At 37.4% G+C, this 20,839-nt stretch overlaps 1 protein-coding gene across 8 annotated transcripts in view; it reads left to right on the forward strand.

Annotated features, from left to right (window-relative positions):
• Positions 1-20,839, forward strand: part of CDK12 (cyclin dependent kinase 12) — an 83,237-nt gene that overhangs the window by 11,929 nt on the left and 50,469 nt on the right. For all 8 annotated transcript variants that reach the window (XM_070394327.1, XM_070394329.1, XM_070394333.1 and 5 more), the window contains exons 3-8: positions 4,014-4,190; positions 5,005-5,144; positions 5,685-5,855; positions 10,890-11,079; positions 17,106-17,162; positions 17,498-17,599. In XM_070394327.1, the coding sequence (XP_070250428.1) occupies positions 4,014-4,190; positions 5,005-5,144; positions 5,685-5,855; positions 10,890-11,079; positions 17,106-17,162; positions 17,498-17,599 (837 nt within the window). The remainder of the gene's footprint in view (positions 1-4,013; positions 4,191-5,004; positions 5,145-5,684; positions 5,856-10,889; positions 11,080-17,105; positions 17,163-17,497; positions 17,600-20,839) is intronic.

A 20,839-nucleotide genomic window follows, 5' to 3' on the forward strand; every position in this document is an offset into this window, starting at 1 on the left:
AAAAGGAATTATACTTTCTTTTTTAACAATAAAGACTTCTTATTAGAGGTGTTTACATTATACAGATTAAATCTCATTATAAATTTCAAGAGGCTCTTGGGGAGTGGGGGCAGCTGGGGAAAGGTCAGAGGGGGAAAAAGGAGACTTACTTAATACTTTAAACAATAAAGAATTTTAAAAAAGAGAGACTCTTAAACTTCAGGCAGTCCTGGATCTTGACAACTTTTATACATGAGCTCTGGCCAGTGTCCTCAGTGGTTAAAGCATTGGCCTGTGCATTGAGGTGTTGTGGGTTTGACTCCTGGTCAAGGGCAGGTACCTCGGTTGCAGGTTTGATCCCCCAGCCCTGGTTGGGGTGCATGCAGGAGGCAACCAATCAATATGTCTCTTTCACATTGATGTTTTCTCTCTTTCTTTCTCCTTCCACTCTCTCTCTAAAAACAGAAAAGTGATGGAAAAAATAATCCTCTGGTGAGGTTTAAAAAAATTTATTATACAATCTACTCACCATATGTGAGTTGTGTATAGGTATAAATGGGGAACCAGGAAGTACTGATATTAAGGTAGTTCAGTATTTCATGGTACTGGATTTTTAAGTAATGACTTAAGAGTCGGTGTCTGCTTCCCTATGTTAGAACATCTCGACATCTGTATGTCCTCAGAACTATATAGAGCTATATTTTACCGAGTGCCCTACACTAAAGGCTAAAGACCATAATGTTGTTAAGCATTGCAATTTTATGGGCCATTATTCCAAGGTTTTTTGGAACATTGGAATTTGTGGGGTTTTGGGGGTTTTTTTTGGAATTTGTTGAAGTAGCATTTGATCCATATTCAACATGTATGTCCCAAATTAGTAGGATGTACACATCCTGTCAAACACTCATTCTCTCTTGAAAAAAACATGCTACTAATGTGATTTTTTTCCAGAAGCAATGTACATTTTCACAGCAGCAAATTATATTTGAATCCATAAAGTAAACTTTGGATGAAAACAAAACCTAACTATAAAACATAGACTGAACTTACATGAAATAATGATGATAGAATTCAGATACTTTGATTCTGGTGAAACAGAACCAAGAACTAATGCATTTCTGAATCATGAGGAGTTGAAATTTACAAAGAACAGTTTGCTAACCACTATGCTGTACACCTGAAACTAATACAAAATAATATTGAATGTAAACTGTAATTGAAAAATAAAAATTTAAAAATAGTTTCTCAGGAATACAAAACAATATCTGACATTAGTTGAGAAGTGAGGAATTTTCTTTCCCTGAATATCTTGAAAATTGGGGAAATTTTAAGAATGTATATTGTATCCTGACTTGAGAGTTTCCTGGTAATATGCTTTGTTCCCAGGGTAGAAGAATCGTGCAAATTGTAATGTCATAAGTTATCTCTATCAGTAATTTAACAGAAAGCTCAGATGATCATTTTGCAAACTAATCTAGATTCTATTCTGTCTGATTGACAAGAGCTTAAAATGATGAAAATTTGTAGGAGGAAGTAGCTTTTGAGATTGTTTCACACACAAAGGGCAGCAGTATGCTTCAAAAAGGTACAATGCAAGGGTAGAGCTAGTCTTTATGAAACATATTCATGAAAGAATATGTTTCATCTTCTAAGATCTACTTTTAACACTTCCATTTCCTGTAGTTATCAACTGCTTGTACCTGGCCTTTAGAAATTAGTATGTTAAACTAAACCAGCTTATAGGAGTAACTATCTATAGGGCTTGTTTACCAAAGAAAAGTATTGCTTAGAATAGCAAAATTATAAGCCTGTCTAGGCATGTTGTAAAGCTGTTCAAAAGTAATTCAGATCAAGTTTTGAATAGAAATGTAATGCTCAAGTTACAATCTGCTTTAAAAAGAAAAAGGAGAATATGGTTTTTTATAACCACTTGTCAAAAAAAGTGGAGGAGGCTCCTACTGTGGTTACGATTCTCAGATCCTTTTCAATCTTCTAATACTGTGATGGAATAGAAAGGCTTACTATCTAACATGGTTTTATTTGTAGGAATGAATTAATATACTGCACTGTCTTTTCTGAGGACATGCACGGCACAAAATCCTTCACCTACTTAAATTAAATTAAATTGATACAGTTAAAATTTGGATCTCAAAACTGAGATTTCCAATCTATTTCAGAAAAGCCATCCTTTTCCCCCTACTGACTATAACTTGTTGATTATCATGAGAGATCTGCTTCACCTGCTTTTAATGATTCTGTAATAGTTGTTTGGACTTCTTCTCCTTAGATTTTTTTTTTTTTTTAATATATTTTATTGATTTTTTACAGAGAGGAAGGGAGAGAGATAGAGAGTTAGAAACATCGATGGTAGAGAAACATCGATCAGCTGCCTCCTGCACATCTCCCACTGGGGATGTGTCCGCAACCCAGGTACATGCCCTTGACCGGAATCGAACCTGGGACCTTTCAGTCCGTAGGCCGACGCTCTATCCACTGAGCCAAACCGGTTTCGGCTTCTCCTTAGATTTTTAGTTTGAGATTTATTTATCCATCTTGGCAGATTAGATATGGTTGCCCTTTGCTTCCAAACCAATAGAATAAGTCAGTATACTTTTCACTAGTTTTGATTTCCAGCTTAGCTTTATTTCTTTTTCCGAGTTCTAAAATACTATTCCCTTTGTCCAAGTTCTCTCCACATCTTTAACGATACGGTAATGTTACATTGTTGAGCTTTCATTTGTTGTTTAAATCTTTGCTGGTTAAAATATAGAGTAGGTTAGCCGAAACTGGTTTGGCTCAGTGGATAGAGCGTCAGCCTGCGGACTGAGAGGTCCCTGGTTCGATTCCAGTCAAGGGCATGTACCTGGGTTGCGGGCACATCCCTGGTGGGGGATGTGCAGGAGGCGGCTGATCGATGTTTCTCTCTCATCGATGTTTCTAACTCTCTCTATCTCTCTCCCTTCCTCTCTGTGAAAAATCAATAAAATATATTAAAAAAAAATATATAGAGAGTAGGTTTGATGATGCCATGAGTTGTAGTGAATTTTGCAAATTTAAGATGATTACTTTCTGCATTTTATTTCATCTCAGTAAAAATCCAAATAGAATCTGGCCCATGTGGCTCAGTGTTTGAGTGTTGCCCCATGCACCAAGAGATTGCTGGTTCGATTCCCAATCAGGGCATATGCCTGGGTTACAGGCTTGATTCCGGTGGGGGCATGCAGGAAGCAGCTGATTGATGTTTCCCTCTCATCAATGTTTCTATTCCGCTCTCCCTCTCCCTTCTACTTTCTATAAAAATCAATTTAAAAATCTTAAAAAAAAACACCTAAATAGAATCTTTGGAAGGATATTAAAGGAAGAGTTTGTTAAAGGACCTACAAATAATATTCGAAAATTTTTATTATTTCTTTATTTTTTTAAATATATTTTTGTTGATTTTTAGATAGAAACATTGGTTGGTTGCCTCCCACACTCACCACAACCTGGGCATGTGTCCTGACCAGGAATTGAACCAGTGACCTTTCTTTTTTTAAAATTTATTTTAAAATATACTTTTATTTTTTTTAATATATGTATATATTTTTATTTCAGAGAGGAAGGGAGAGGGAGAGAGAGAATCATTGATCGGCTGCCTCCTACATGTCCCCTACTGGGGATTGACCCCGAAACCCTGGCATGTGCCCTTGACCGGAATCAAACCTGGGACTCTTCAGTCCACAAGCCCACTCTCTATCCACTGAGCCAAACCAGCTAAGGGCCCAGGGACCTTTTTGTTGCACAGGAAGATACTCAACCAACTGAGCCACACCGGCCAGGGCTATTATTTCTTTAATATATTATAGATTTCTTTTTACAAAATCCAAGTCTTTTTAACTTTAATAAACTCCTTTTCCTGATTTTGTATTATGGATTTTTTCCTTTAAAAGTAAAATCTTTGTAATCTTTTAATAGCCAGACATTATAATCTTGATAGTTTTATTTGCATATTCTTTAAGTAATTGTGATCTTTTCTTCTCTTCTTTATTGTTTAGTCCAAAAGAAACTCTGCCTTCAAAACCTGTAAAGAAAGAGAAGGAACAAAGGCCACGTCACTTACTCACGGACCTCCCTCTCCCTCCAGAACTCCCTGGTGGGGATCCATCTCCACCTGACTCTCCAGAACCAAAGGCAATCACACCACCTCAGCAACCATATAAAAAGAGACCAAAGTGAGTTTTTGTAGGGACCTACCTTAAGTACAGCTTTTATTACAGTGAAGAACTTTGGAGCTTAAATCTCACACTTTCTTCTACAACCCACACTAGTAGGATCATAAAAGATTGAGCCTAATGTATATCTATTATTTTATTTTAATGGATAAAAACCTACTACTTAGGAGACCCATTCATCTACATTCACAGATACGTAGCTGTTATTATTTTTTTTAGAAAAGCAATAATTTCCCCAATCCAAATATATCACGAACATTGATCCCATTGTATCTTTTGAGTTCATAATATTTAGAGCACTGAAGGGAAAAAAAAAGCCCTTATACTCAGGGTGTGTAAGCCATGTACATATTAATGAAATTAATAGATGTGGGATTTTTTTTCTTTAATCACATAAATTGCCACACCATAAATGTAGTAGAATCTGGGTTTGATCTTCTGATTGTTAGCATTCCTCTCTTAAAAAAAAGTTACTTTTCTTGAGTACTTATTATTGCCAAAGTTTCCATTTTTATTGTAACCCTATGATGTAGGGATTCTTTTCCCATTCTATAGGTGAGTAAGCAAATACTCAATAGAGGTCAGAAACTAAGCAGCAAATCTACTTTATCTTGTGTCTTCCTGAAGTAGAAAAAAATCTGTGTTTTAGCCATCGTGAGAGACAGTTTAAACTATTTATTTCATATTATTTAATTCCTGCCTTTTTAATAAAGAAATTCATAGAAGACTCAGGAGTTAGAGAAATCATAAAAGAATTTTTTATTTTTTAGTAGATTTAATTTTAAAAAACAACTTTTTGTTTTGCCATTTTTAGAATTTGTTGTCCTCGTTATGGAGAAAGAAGACAGACAGAAAGTGATTGGGGGAAACGCTGTGTGGACAAGTTTGACATTATTGGGATTATTGGAGAGGGAACCTATGGCCAAGTATATAAAGCCAAGGACAAAGACACAGGTAAATATTGCCACGAAATTTAGATGTCAGGTTAAAAAGTTAGCAATACTGATGTCTTAAGTGGACTTATCAAAAGTAAGTTTTGGGTTTTAATTTGGTCTCTAAAAGTTACTACATAGACTAAAATTTTCCAAAAGAATAGTATAATTATTACAGTTTAAAAACTCTCCTCTTTTTCATTGTCTTTTGTAAATGTTTTATAATAAGCTTGCTTGGAATTTAAGAGAGGGTAAAAATAAAATGTGTAAATTGCTCTTTGTTTGATAAGGGGCTTAGTCCTTGAAGATAAAATAATGTAGTTGAATTATTGGTGTATTTTAATAACCAAAATGTTTAAGCCTAACTGATCATGGGATTTATAAAAATTCAAGTCTTAAAGAAATCAAAGATAAGAAAGGGAACTTAGGGACTTGTTTTTTAAGATATAAAAGCATTAAAATAGGCATTAAGTCAGTCTTTCAGAGCAAGGGCATATATTGACTAGATGGTAGCCAAAAAAATGCTAGTTGATACTATAATAATTTGAATTTATTGTGACAGGAGAGCTAGTGGCCCTGAAGAAGGTGAGACTAGACAATGAGAAAGAAGGCTTCCCAATCACAGCCATTCGTGAGATCAAAATCCTTCGGCAGCTAATCCACCGAAGTGTTGTTAACATGAAGGAAATTGTCACAGATAAACAAGATGCACTGGATTTCAAGAAGGACAAAGGTACAAGCAAAGAACTATGTACAGGGTAGATTAGTACATCTTATTTTTCTTTCTTAGCATATTGCCTGTTTGCATTGTTTATAGTTTTTACTAAACTCCAACTTTTTACTTGAACCTATACCAGAATTAAGATGTCAGTTAGCATATTGCTTTTGTGTTGAATAATGCTTATTTTATAAAAGGTCCATTTTTCAGTGTACTCGTATACTTTTAGAAATTGTTAATTATTAAAATTAGTGTTTGCTGTACCATTTGAAGTCTTTTTTTTTTTAACAAATTATAATAGCAATTATGGAAATTAAAACCCAGATTTATCAGTTACTTTCAGTTCTTAAAATTTTTAATTATTTTAATTATAGTTTACAAGCAATATTATATATATATTTTTAAAAAAATATATTTTATTGAATTTTTACAGAGAAGAAGGGAGAGGGATAGAGGGTTAGAAACATCGATGAGAGAGATTGATCAGCTGCCTCCTGCACACCCCCCACTGGGGATGTGCCCACAACCAAGGTACATGCCCTTGACCGGAATCGAACCTGGGACCCTTGAGTCCGCAGGCCGACGCTCTATCCACTGAGCCAAACCTGTCCGGCAAGCAAGCAATATTATATTGCTTTCAGATGTACAACATAGTGATTAGACATTCATATCCTTTATGAAGTGATCACCACAAGTTTAGTAACTGTCTGTCACCATGCAGTTATTACATTACTCGTAGCCCTGAGCACCAATCAATGCACCAGTAGCTTGCTGCCGCCCTCCTATAGCTCTCTGCCCACTACCCCCTCGCATAGCTTGCTGCCGCCTGCTTGTAGTCACTGCCCCACCCTCCTGCTGATCTGTGATCCAGTCGTTAAGCTGTCCATTACGCGGTCCGTTGTTATGTAACGACCATTTGCATATTACATCTTTATTATATAGGATAGGATTAATGGCTATATCCCCTATGCTGTACATTATATCCTGGTGACTAATTTTATAATTAGCAACTTATACTTAGTTCCTTTCATCTCTTTTGCTTATATCCTAATGCCTCACCTATCTGGCAGCCATCAGTTTGTCCTCTGTATCTATGAGTTTGTTTCTTCCTCTCATTTTTACATCATCCCTTCTGGTTATTGTTTATGTGCATCCATATTTTTACAGTTTTTCACTGATACAGTTTAGAATTCAGTGCAGGTATTTCTAAATCTTCACGTTTGTTTTCCTGGATTTTTAATTTTTGTCTATTTGGGCAATAAAATTGTTTTTTTTTTTTTTTTGTTCCCGTACTTATGTTTGAAGTAGTCTATATATGACATCTAATATACTTTTATTGAAATAAGTCTGAAGGTTTAGAGATGGGCAGCTGTGAAGAGATGGCATGTGTGAATATAATCTAGAATAGCCGTGGGCAAACTACGGCCCGCGGGCCAGATCCGGCCCGTTTGAAATGAATAAAACTAAAAAAAAAAAAAAAAATCGTACCCTTTTATGTAATGATGTTTACTTTGAATTTATATTAGTTCACACAAACATTCCATCCATGCTTTTGTTCTGGCCCTCCGGTCCAGTTTAAGAACCCATTGTGGCCCTCGAGTCAAAAAGTTTGCCCGCCCCTGATCTAGAATGTTACAAGAGAATATGATTGGGAGGAAAAGAATGTATAAACTTTGCCCTAGCTGGTTTGGCTCAGTGGATAGAGTGTTGGCCTGTGGACCAAAGGGTGCCAGGTTCAATTCCTGTCAAGGGCACATACCTTGGTTGCAGGCTCCTCCCTGGACCGGGCACTGATCAGGGCTTGTGCAGGAGGCCACCAATCGATGTGTTTCTCTCACATTGATGTTTCTCTCTGTCTTTCCCTCTCTCATCTACTCTCCCTAAAAATCAGTGGAAAAATATCTCCGAAAAATATTCCTGGTTGAAGATTAACCAAAAATAATATACAAACTTATAGTTGTAAAATAAGTCAGGGGCCCGGCCCGACCAGTATTGCTCAGTGGTTGAGCATTGACCTATGAATCAGGAGGTCATGGTTCAATTCTGGGTCAGGGCACATGCCAGGGTTGTGGGCTCGATCCCCAGTAGGGGAGTGTGCAGGAAGCAGCCGATTGGTTATTCTCTTTCACCGTTGATGTTTCTCTCTCTCCCTCTCCCTTCCTCTCTGAAATCAATAAAAATATATTTTAAAAAAATAAGTCAGTGGGATGTAATGTGCAATATAGGGACTATAGTTAATAATATTGTATTAACTATGTGTACTGACCAGTGATTATTAGACATACTATGATGATCCCTTCATAAAGTATATAACAGTTGAATCTCACTATGTTGTGTACCTAAAGCTAATATAATATTGTATGTCAACTATAATTAAAAATAAATTTTACAAAAACAGAATTGAAGTATATAAATTTAGAATGTAATGGGTTAATCTGGACTTATTTACATAGTCTTAAAGATATTAGCACTAGGGAAGTAGCACCTCTGTAGTTTGGTAGTACTTTTAAAGCAATTAAAAGGGAATTCCGCTTATGTAGTAGTATTTAGATAAATTTATGAAAGTTAGATCTGATGCTGGGTTTATTTTGGGGAATAATACTCTGAATATTCCATGTTAGAGAGAGAGGGAGGGAGAGGTACAGAGAGATAGAAACATCGATGAGAGAGAAACATCATTGATTGGCTGTCCCCTGCATGCCCCCCACTGGGGATTGAGCCTGCAACTTGGGCATGTGCCTTGACCAGGAATTAAACTGGTATGGATAGACGCTCAACCACCAAACCACACAGGCCGGGCTAAATTAATTATTTTTTAAATAATAAAATAATGGATGGATGTGATGCATGCCCATTGTGGAAAAATTGAAAATATCTATATATATAAAAGGCTAATATGCGAAGTGTTCCTCTGCTGGTCTGATCAGTCGCTGTGACACACACTGACCATCGGGGCAGATGCTCAATGCAGGAGCTGCCGAGCTGCAGTGACTTGGCAGCAGCGGTTCTCAGGTGACACACCCGAAACCAGAGAGGAGGGAACCCGATTCCTTGTGGGGCTGTGTGATTCCACCTTTGGCCGTGGGTTATGTTGTTGCTAGGGCACTATTGGCCCCGAATCTGGTTTACTACACACTTGCATTTGTGTTCCACACCCTGTATGACAACAACTTTGCAGAATGCCCTCTTGCACTCTGGGACCCCTTAAGGGATGTCGGAGAGCCAGTTTTGACCCAGTCCCTGCAGGCCAGGCAGAGGGACTCCGCTCACTCTGCAGATGCCCTTCAAGCCACGGCGCCACCCCAGATGTGGCCGGCTGGGAAGGTACTGCGGGAAGTTGGCTCCAGGGCATGTCCAGCCCGTCTCGCGCAGTCCCGCCCCACTGGCCATTTTCTAATTAATTTCCTTTCAACGTGCACGAATTCGTGCACCAGGACACTAGTAGAAGAATAAGAAAAAGAAAATGGCAATCACTTTTCTCTCACTCCAATCCAGTATACCATAGAACCACTATAGTATTAGCATTTTGACATATTTCTTTCTAGTATGCTATATTATATATATATATTTATCTTAACATTACTGGGATCAAATATAGTTAGTGTTTTATAGCTTGTCATAAGCAATTTCTCATATCATTACCATGTTTTAATGACTGTGCATAAAGGTAGATGAATCCAAATTTACTTCATCAGTCACTGTTGAGCAATTAATTGCCAGTTTAAAAATATATATTATAACAGTGCATTGAACATCTTTGTACATAAATCTTTACATTTAGATTTATTTCTTAATATAGTTTCTGAGACGTAGAATTATTTGGTCAAAGGGATTTTCATATTTATTGTTAGATTGCTTTTAAGAAAGAGAGTAATAATTTATGTCCCACCAGTGAGTGTCCATTCCATTTTATCTTCCCTAACATTGAGTACATATTTTTAAAAAATGGTCATCTTGATAGGTGAAGTATATTGTTTTGAATTGCATTTCTTATATTTCATCTGAGTTTTTTTCCATGTTTATTAGTTTTACATATTTTCTCTTTTTTGAGTTGTCCTTTGTCTCCTTATCTTTTACAGTTTTGTGCTTTTCTTATTAATTTGTATGAGGTGGTAGCTAAATCTCTCTAAGATATTCCTTTAATGTAATGGTTCTTAACTTTTTGGGGTCATGACCTCTTTAAACATGGATCCATTTTTCAAAAAAATATGTTTAATATGTTGCATACATATATCTTTAAAATGTTGCATACTGTTTCAGAGAGTTCGAAGAGTCCTTCAAGCCTACCCCCTAGATTCTGAATCCTTGCCTTTATGTTACCAGGAGACAGATGTTTAGACCGGATAAATCATTGTCTAACTAGGTCTAGTATTTCTTATGTTTTGATATTTGTCTCTATTATGAACCCTGTTGAAAGTGGCATTATGGTATGGATTTCAAATCTTTTACAGTTCTCTAAAAGTACTTTTTTTATCTGCTTCTAAATTTAGGGAGTTTAAATAGATGATTCATCTTTCTTTCATTACTAAATACTATGAAATGTACTAACAATTTATACTAAATAGACTGTGCTCCCCCCCCCCCCCCCCAGCATATTATGTGAGTCCTATTAATGAATATAAAGATTTCTACAAAAGTAGTCATAGGCAGTATGTAACAAAATGGGCATGGTTGTGTGTTACAAATAAAACTGTATTTACAACAGACAAGCAGACTGGATTTGGCCCAAGGTCTATCATTAGCCAATTGACTTAGATCATAAAAGACTAGTAATAATGCAACATGATTGGGGCAGTTGTCCTCCTCAAGACATAGTAGTCTAAAGAGTTCTGGACTAGGAGTTAGAAGATTAATTCAAATAGTTTTGTTACTTGTTATTAGAAAGGGAAAGTTAGTCAACTACTCTGAATTTCAGTTTCTTCGTCTATAAAATTAAGCAGTTGTTCCAGAGGGCCTTATGGTCAACTCCAAAATTATGTTAAAATTTGAAGCATTGTAATTTAATAATCCTTTTTCTATTGTTTTTAATTTTTCTTTTATCCTATGTAGGTGCCTTTTATCTTGTATTTGAGTATATGGACCATGACTTAATGGGACTGCTAGAATCTGGTTTGGTGCACTTTTCTGAGGATCATATCAAGTCATTCATGAAACAACTAATGGAAGGATTGGATTACTGTCACAAAAAGAATTTCCTGCATCGGGATATTAAATGTTCTAACATTTTGCTGAACAACAGGTAATATAGTAAAACTAAATGAGGTTAAGCATTATTTCCCTTCTGAGCCCCTTAGTTTCAATTAGTTGGTGTTAGCAGTGGTTCCCAAACTTATTTGGCCTACCGCCCCCTTTCCCGAAAAAATATTACTCAGCCCCTGGAAATTAATTTTTTTTAAATTTTAATAGCAGTTACTCATCGCCCCCAAATGCACTTGTGGCCATCACCGCCCCCCTGGATCGCTGCAGCGCCCACCGGGGGCAGTAGCGCCCACTTTGGGAATCACTGGGTTATAGGAAGAGCCAGTCATACAGTTTTTTGCGTTTACATACACATCTGGTGTTTGTACCTTAGGAACAACTTATAATAGGGGTATCCTGATCTGCAGTCTCCAGACTCAATGTTGATAAGGAATTAACAGAGGTAGGATTGTAACTTGCAAACATTTAAGGGAATCAAATCATATCCTACAGGACTATTCAGGGAGTTTTGCCATAGTTAGTAAATAATATTCAAACATACATTGAGTTCTTTCTTTTTTTAATTAAAAAAAATATTTTTTAATTGATTTTAGAGAGGAAGGGAAGGGAGGAGGAGATGGAAATCAGTTAAGAGAGAGAATCATTGATTGGCTGCCTCCTGCATGCCCCCTACTGGAGATCGAGCCAGCAATCTGGGCATGTGCCCTGACTGGGAATCTAACCATTACTTCCTGGTTCATAGGTTGATGCTCAACGACTGAGCCACTCTGGCTGGTCTCTTCAGAAGTTTTTATCATCTACTTTCTTCCTCTCTGACTGTTTGCCTAAATTCCATTGGTAATATCAGATGTATTATGCACAGTTGTCATTGGTGATAGTCCTATCTATTGAGGAATAAAAAGCAAGCCGAAACCCGTTTGGCTCAGTGGATAGAGCGTCGGCCTGCGGACTGAAAGGTCCCAGGTTCGATTCCGGTCAAGGGCATGTACCTGGGTTGCGGGCACATCCCCAGTGGGAGATGTGCAGGAGGCAGCTGGTCGATGTTTCTCTCTCATCGATGTTTCTAACTCTCTATCTCTCTCTCCCTTCCTCTCTGTAAAAAATCAATAAAGTATATTTAAAAAAAAAAAAAAAAAGCAAGTTTGACACTATTAAAATCAGGCCAGTATTTGTTTCTTTTTTTTTTTAATATATTTTATTGATTTTTTTACAGAGAGGAAGGGAGAGAGATAGATAGTTAGAAACATCGATGGGAGAGAAACATCGACCAGCTGCCTCCTGCACATCTCCCACGGGGGATGTGCCCGCAACCCAGGCACATGCCCTTGGCTGGAATCGAACCCGGGACCTTTCAGTCCGCAGGTCGACGCTCTATCTACTGAGCCAAACCGGTTTTGGCCAGTATTTGTTTCTTTAGGAAATTGGGCTGTTTACAGCCACCTTTGTCTGATTCACTCATTGTTTTTTTGTTTGTTTTTTAAAAATATTTTATTAGTCGAAACCGGTTTGGCTCAGTGGATAGAGCGTCGGCCTGCGGACTGAAAGGTCCCAGGTTCGATTCCGGTCGAGGGCATGTACCTGGGTTGCGGGCACATCCCCAGTGGGAGATGTGCAGGAGGCAGCTGGTCGATGTTTCTCTCTCATCGATGTTTCTAACTCTCTATCTCTCTCCCTTCCTCTCTGTAAAAAATCAATAAAATATATTTAAAAATATATATTTTATTAATTTCAGAGAGGAATGGAGAGGGAGAGAAAGATGGAAACATCAATGATGAGAGAGAATCATTGATCTGCTGCCTCCTGCACGTGCCATACTGGGGTTCAAGCCCACAGTCTGGGCATGTGCCCTGACTGGGAATTGGACCTGTGACCTTCATGTTCATAGGTCTATGCTCAACCACTGAGCCACACCGGTCGGGCAGATTCACTCATTGTTTTCAACATTTCTGTTTAAAAATTGGACAAACATAAATAGCAATATGAAATGATTCTGACATATTTTTTGGTCTTTGTGGAGTGGAGTGACCAACCATGCAGGGTTACCCAGGACTGTCCTGGTTTCAGTGCTGAAAGTCCTACATAGGGTGGTTGGTTGGTCACTGGAGAGCTCCGAGTTTAGTAGGGGAGCTAAACAAATAAATTGCTCAATTCAATAAACTTTTTATTAAGCCATTTTATTCCTTGAATTTGGGAGCGCCTGGGGAGATGCAGTATAGAGGAATGAATAGGAATTTATCAGGAAGACTGACAACAGAGGGTCGAGTTTCTAGACAAAATAAATTGCATTGACAAAAGCACATAAATGTGAAAATAACATAGCATGTCTGGAAAATAAAAAAATCAGTATTGCTAGGGTAAAGCTGGACAGTTGCAAGAACCAATTTAAGGATCTAGTATAAGTCGCTAAGGAGGTTAAACTTCATAAGTAACAGCCACTGAAGGATGTTGGTTCAGTTAATTCTTTGATTTTAAATGATAAAACTAATGCATTATTTTAAGTTAAAAAATATATAAACTGCATATATTTGTACTTAAATATCTTTTTGAGACAAAACATGGTGTTAAGAGATTATTTCTTTCTGTTGCTATCTCTATGACCCAGAATTCTCATTAAAGCTGGGCGTAGTTAATTTACATCTATAGTCATAATGTTTCAAGAACTTTATGGTTATCGGCTTGCAGCTTTCTGGACTATAGTATTATCATAGTTTCTTCTGTTCCTTTTGCTCCTCCATGGGGGATGTTTCAGGCAAGGGAATAACTACAGTCCTGCTCGGTGTCTTTTCTGGTTGGTGGGTCAGGCCCCTCCCTGTTCCTGATTTCCCACAATCAGGAAATTCAGGAAGCTAGGTGGGATGTAGGAGTCTCATAGTCTAGCTATAATGTAGCTTTTGCTCTTCCCATTTAATTCTGTCTACACAGAGACTTCTGGGTGATATTACCTGGAGAGAATGGTAAGGAGACCTCAGCTGGAGAAGAAAGAGAAAGCAGTTGATAAGAGAGGGACGAGAGCAGGGCTAGTAAGTCATGTGGGAGTTCCAAACTAGCAGTATACATGGATTCAGGAGTTATCAAGCATAGAAAAAATGTCAGAAGATAGAACCCAAAGGAATGGGCAGAGAAAGAGGAAGAAAATAAAGTATATCACGAATGCAAAATAGGCAAGTTTAAGAAGTGAGTGGCCATAGATGCCCAATGATGTAGACAGATTATAAGACTTACAAGAATGTGAAAATTAAAAGGTCAGTGGTGACTGTGGGGTAAGTGGATGGGTAAGACAATTAATAGGAAGGTGATGGTAGATGTGTCTTTAATTTTATATTTAAGGATACAGAGGTTTGAGTATATTTAAATGCTAATGAAATAGAAAATCAATAAAAGTTGAAGATTCAGGAAAGATTCAGAACAATTTAAAGGAGGGAGGGTCTAGAGGAGTTGGGATCAAAGCCACAGGTGGTAGTAGCCACAAATGTAGGTGTTGATTAGCCTTGAACAGGAGAAGAGATTGCCAAACTTGTTCTGTAGTTAAAGGAAGGGGAAGAAGGTTGTAGGTGCAAAAAGTTTATAGGTAACATGATGGCTTCTGTTTTCAATGAAGGTCATTTACTGAGAGTAGTGGGAAGGGGTAGATTAGGTGCTGGTGATATTTAGGTCTGGCCTATTTTTCCATAACTATGTCTATTGCCATTTTAACTTTTAGTCTACTATGTGCCTTGAGTCGTGGACCATCTCAGGCTCTCAGAGTAAGATGCCAAGAAATCTGAGGAACCCTTTTTGTCTCATTATAAAACTCAAGTCAGCTATTCCTTTCCATTTTGCTTTTTTCAGAATTTGGTTATAATTGACCTTTAAAATGTAATGATGTTTGGAGCAAGTATGTAAGATGCCCATAATCTTTACTAGAAATGATTAGAGTTGATTTAATGTAAAATTTTGTTGTTACAGGCATACTTTAGAGATTTTGCTAGTTTGGTACCAGATCACCACAATAAAGCAAATATCACAGTAAAGTGAATCATACAAATTTTTTAGTTTCCCAGTGCATATAAAAGTTATGTTTACACTATAGTCTGTTGAGAGTGCAACAGCATTATGTCAAAAAAATGTACATAACTGAATTTTAAAAATACTTTGTTGCTAAAAATGCTAACCATCAGTTGAGCCTTTAGTGAGTCCTAATTTTTTTGCTGATGGAAAGTCTAAGCCCACAGTACTTGCATATAACTGTGGGCTTGCTAGAAATTCTAATTTTGGAGCTATGACCTACTGAATCAGCTTCTCTGGCAGTAGGGCCCAGGATACTTTTAATAAGCTTTCCAAGTGATTTTTATTTCATACTACAGTTTGAAAACCCCTCTAAGGTCATAGTTGTATATCATTACTAGAGGCCCAGTGCACAAAATTCATGCACAGGTAGGGTCCCTAGGCCTGGCTGGCGATCAGGACTGATTGGGGCCTTCTGACTGCTGACTGGGGCCTTCCTTCGTTCCCTGCTGTACCCTCGTGGTCAGTGCACGTCATAGAGAGTGATCGAACTCCCAGTCTCTCGGTCGAACTCCTGAGGGGACACTTTGTATATTAGCCTTTTATATATATAGATTTTATAGGAAGTGATGGTAATATGTTGGTAGAAGGCCTCATTCATCATAAAAATTGTTAGCTCAGATCAAAGCTATTGTCCCTTTTGAAAAAAATCTGTGATAGCCACAGTGTTGTTTACTTTTTATTATGAAAAAGTCAAATTACAAGAAAAAGTTGAGACTAATATAATTAATTACATATACAATTAACATTTTATTATAGTTGCTTTTATTTTTCTGCTTGAGTTATTTATTTTGTTTTAAAATATATTTTTATTGATTTTAACACTTGGAGTGCGGGAAACGAGTTAAGTCGGCCGTGAATTGCGCATACTCTGCGGGAGCCGTCTTTAACTCGGTTCATATAGATTTGCGGTGGAGTGCGGGAAACGTGTAAACTCGGGCCAATTGTAACTGCGTATTACCAAATATTTGTTTGTAATCCACCCTTTTGGTGGATGGAACAAAACCAAAAGACAGAGCCATCTTATATTTTGGCGGGAAATTCACCCGCACTCCAAGTGTTAAAGATGAAGGGAGAGGGAGAGAGAGAGAGAAACATAAATGATGAGAGAGAATATTGGTTTGCTGCCTCCTGCACATGCCCCACACTGGGGGTCGAGCCCCAAAACCCAGGCATGCACCCTGACCGGGAATTGAACCCTGACCTCCTGGTTCATAGGTCGATGCTCAACCACTGAGCCATGCAGGCTGGGCTCTGTTTGAGTTATTTTAAAGCAAATTACAGACATCATTACATTTGACCCTAAATACAAAATTAATTATTACCTACTAGAGGCCCATTGCACAGATTCGTGCACGGGTGGGGTCCCTTGACCTGGCCGGCTATCGGGGCCAATCAGGGACGACCAGCGGGCGGGGTCGGGGGGAACCATGGGAGGTTGGGGGTGGGAGTGCACTGACCACAAGGGGGCAGCTTCTGTGTTGAGCATCTGCCCCCTGATGTTCAGTGCGCATCATAGCTACCAGCCGTTCATTCAGTTGTGTCATCATCTGGTCATAACGGTCACTTAGGCTTTTATATATATAGATTATCTTCTAACACTCAATCCATATATTTTTTCAGTTATGTCAAAAATATCTTTTGTATACTTAGTTTGGATTTTGAGTTGGATTTAATTGTTAGGCCTCTTAAATCTCTCTTAATCTAGAGCAGCCATTTCTCCCCCCTGTAATAAGTATTTAATCATGAGGGTCTAGCCACTGTTTGCCAAGACATGAAGGAAATATTTAGTTGAGTCAAATCCAAAAATTAGTAGTTTTCCCCCCAAAAAAGCCCCAAGGCTTAGTAACCCTAAGGTTACTGGAGTAATCAAAAGAGACTTAACCTGGGAAAGCAGGTTAAAAACAGAGATTAAAATCAATTTTTGTAAATCCTCTAACTCCTAAATTAACAGTTGACTTTTTAGGTATAATTTGGAGATTATTGCTGTTAGTTATGAAAATAATTTATTTTGTTTTACAGTGGGCAAATCAAGCTAGCAGATTTTGGACTTGCTCGGCTCTATAACTCTGAAGAGAGGTGAGACATTTAACAAAATTACATGTGGGAAATAATGCTTTTTATTCTTGGATATTCTAGTATCCTGCAAGTTGCAATAACTGTCAGAGTTCCCTAATTTTCTAAATGTATTACTACCTAGGTTATAGAAAGTAAATTCTGCCTTAAGTTCTTGGATCAGCCTTAAACTAAAATAAATCAACCCAACTTCTACTTTTGAACTGTTAGGTTGCTGTGGAGTTGTTTTGATAGTCCCAACTTCAATTGGCAGCTATTTCTATTTGCATTTAATTGTACAAGTATTTTATATCAGAAGCTATTGTAAATTTATGTCATGATTGTTTTTTACATTTCAGTCGCCCTTATACAAACAAAGTCATTACTCTGTGGTACCGACCTCCAGAACTTCTGCTGGGAGAGGAGCGTTACACACCAGCCATAGATGTTTGGAGCTGTGGGTAAGGCTCCCTTTACTTTTTCTTTTCTGTGTAACTCACGTATTGTTGAACTTGTATCTTGTTCTCTCTCTACATTGATTTGTGTAGCTTTTTTTTTTTTTAGTTTAAAAGGATGGGGATAAACTTTTAGCCAAATTTCAGAGAAATCTGTTGTTGAATATTTCTTAATATCAGAGATGCTTTTTATTTATTTTTATTTATTTTATTTTTTTGTACTGCCCTCACTAGTCGTTCATTGGACAGTAGCGCAACCCCAAGAAAAAGATGGTTGGCTCAGAGATACTTTTTAAACATTTCATTAATTGTCTTTTTGTTTCTTTTAACTTAGTTTGAATTGGGATCCATATACAATCAAATCAGATTCATAGATTGTAATTGATTATCTCAAGTCTTTTAATTATAGATTCTCCCTCTATCTATCTTGAGTCCCCTTATCTCCTGGACAATTTCCTTAGAAGAAACTGGGTCATTTATTCTATACAGTTTCCCACAGTCTGGATTTTACTGATTGCATTCTTGTGTTGTTGTTTGTTTGTTTTTCACATGGTTCTCTATTTCTCTCATTTTCTGTATATTGTAGTGAATTTAGGTTTGATTCCCAATCACCCACTGACCTTAAAACTACTTTACAGGTGGTTTTGAGTACTTCTGACAGATTATCAAAATGGTACATCAGAGTTGCGGTGGGGGGAGAGGGGGCAGTGAGAGCCTCTGCCCAGAGGACAGGCAATAACTATGTACATTATCTGTAATAATTTGAAAACAACAAAATAATCCACTACAGATTAGTCTGCCCTTTTTTAAAAAATATTTCTTTTTATTGATTTCAGAGAGGAAGGGAGAGGGAGAGAGAGATAGAAATGTCAATGATGAGAGAGGATCATTGATTGGCTGCCTCCTGCACACCCCCTACTGGGGATTGAGCCTGCAACCTGGGCATGTGCCCTTGACTGGAATTGAACCTGGGACCCTTCAGTCTGTAGGCCTATATGCTCTATCCACTTAGCCAAACCAGCTAGGGCTAGTCTGCTTTTTATTATCACCTTATATAGGCAATTCTGGTAAAATATTTATTCCTACTAGGGTAGATTTACACACATATATACACCACTTTACATAACATATAATTTTCTCTTTTTGAAATGTTATCAGCTGTTAATGATCCACATCCATTAATTCATTTGTGGTTGTTTTGTGATGGTGATATTCTAATTATATCATTCCTTTCTGGAATAAATATAACATATCTATTTGGCTAACCTTAGGTACAAATGATATGGAAAAGGTAGGGATAAAGGTTTAATTCTTTTATTTACCATTTTCAAGATAAAGAGGTGGTTTTCTAGCATTCTCTAAAGATAACCAAAGAGAGGGCTTGAGGGGCTTGTTTTTTAGTTTCATTATGAACTCATGGGATTAAACATACTTGATATATGTTAATCCATTATGGTTATCATCCTTATTCCTGTTCAAACTGTCCAGTATTTAGGGAGTTTATTCAGGTAAATTCTTGAGTCTTTTTGATACATTCATAGTAGTCTTTGATAGCCTTCCTTGTTTTCTGGTCCCAGGCTCAGCCTATTTATTCCCTGCCCCAGACCTCGTATCAGCCATTTCTCTAAGTAGTCTTAGTTCCTTTTCATTGAAAATAATATTTACAATTTGTTTGTGAGAGGAATAGACGTTTTACATGGCCCATGTTCATTAATTGTTTCTTATGCTGTATGACTTATGCATACATACCACTGTCCTTGACCTGAATGCTTTAGGATTCTGACATACATACTTACAGTGGACCATAACACTTTTCCCCATTTTTTCTTTTTATTTCATTCTTTAAAAGGAGCATTACAGGGGTTTTATTTCAAAATTCAAAAGGGTGAGGGAGAAAGAGAATATAATTTCTGTGGTAGCTTACCCAGATCAAATGAAGTTTAGTTAAATATACTGTTTCAAGCTGGGTGTGTCTGTGTTCTGGACTACTTGCTTTAACAGTATTAGCATTTAACTTGTCACAACTAGCCCTAGCTGGTTTGGCTCAGTGGATAGAGCATCGGCCTGCAGACTGAAGGGTCCCAGGTTCGATTCCAGTCAAGGGCTTGTACTTTGGTTGCGGGCACATCCCCAGTAGGGGGTGTGTAGGAGGCAGCTGATCGATGTTTCTCTCTCATTCATGTTTCTAACTCTTTATCCCTCTCCCTTCCGCTCTGTAAAAAAAATCAATAAAATATATTTAAAAGTAAATTAAAAAATTGTCACAACTAGACTCTAAAGGTAACGCCCCATTCCATTAAGATGCATGTTGGGCGGGAGTTCATAGCTCTTTTGGTACTATTATTTCAGTCTCTGCAACCTGCCACCTTAGTGTAGTAGCAAAGTGTTGGATACATAGTGATGTTTTCCCCACCAAAGAACTGGAAGCTGAAATTTAAAAAGCCACAGAAACAAAATTTGAAATTAAAATTATAGAAAATTAGACTTTCTTTAAAGCCCAGTGACTCATTGAACTGAGATTTTATTTGACTTTTGATGTGAGCTTACTACTTTGGTGATCCATGGTAGTCTTCTCTGAAGATACTTTTGTAGAATGCTCTTTTCAGAGACTCACTAGAGCAGTTCAGTTTGAAATTCTGGGGAGAAACTAGAAAGACTAGTACAACAAATTATACCTAGAGTCTGAAAACACAGCTGGGTTTGTTTGTTTTTTCCTTCAGCCTTTTATTTTATCAGTTGTGACAGCACTGTATTTGGAATTTGATTTGGCAATTAATGTTAGAAACAATTAAATTTTATTTTACTTTTTTATCTCTTGATAAGGTTCGTAAGAATTTGTCATTTGAGGTTAACAAATACAAATAGAAAGGTACTAATAACTTTAAGAGCTAGGTTTGTTTTGCTTTCTCAAATTTAATCAAGGCAGATAAAAGTGAAACTATGTAAACATTGATTTTGTGAGTATTTTTGAATAAATTCGCATTTCAACGCACATACCAGAGAAGAGATTCTTTTTTAAAATATGTTTTTATTGATTCAGAGAGAGGAAGGGAGAGGGAGAGGGAAATATTGATCAGCTGCCTCCTACATGCATCCTACTGGGAATTGAGCCCGCAACCTGGGCATGTGCCCTGACTAGGAATTGAAACTGCGACCTTTTGATGCATGGGATGATGCTCAACCAACTGACCCACCTGGCCAGGGCTCCCACTTTTAAAAAACTGAAGTATTTCACACATACAAAAA

Source organism: Myotis yumanensis, unplaced genomic scaffold (assembly GCF_028538775.1).
Source record: "Myotis yumanensis isolate MYYU_CA2020_CCGP unplaced genomic scaffold, mMyoYum1.0.hap1 SCAF_16, whole genome shotgun sequence".
NCBI classification, from domain to species: domain Eukaryota; kingdom Metazoa; phylum Chordata; class Mammalia; order Chiroptera; family Vespertilionidae; genus Myotis; species Myotis yumanensis.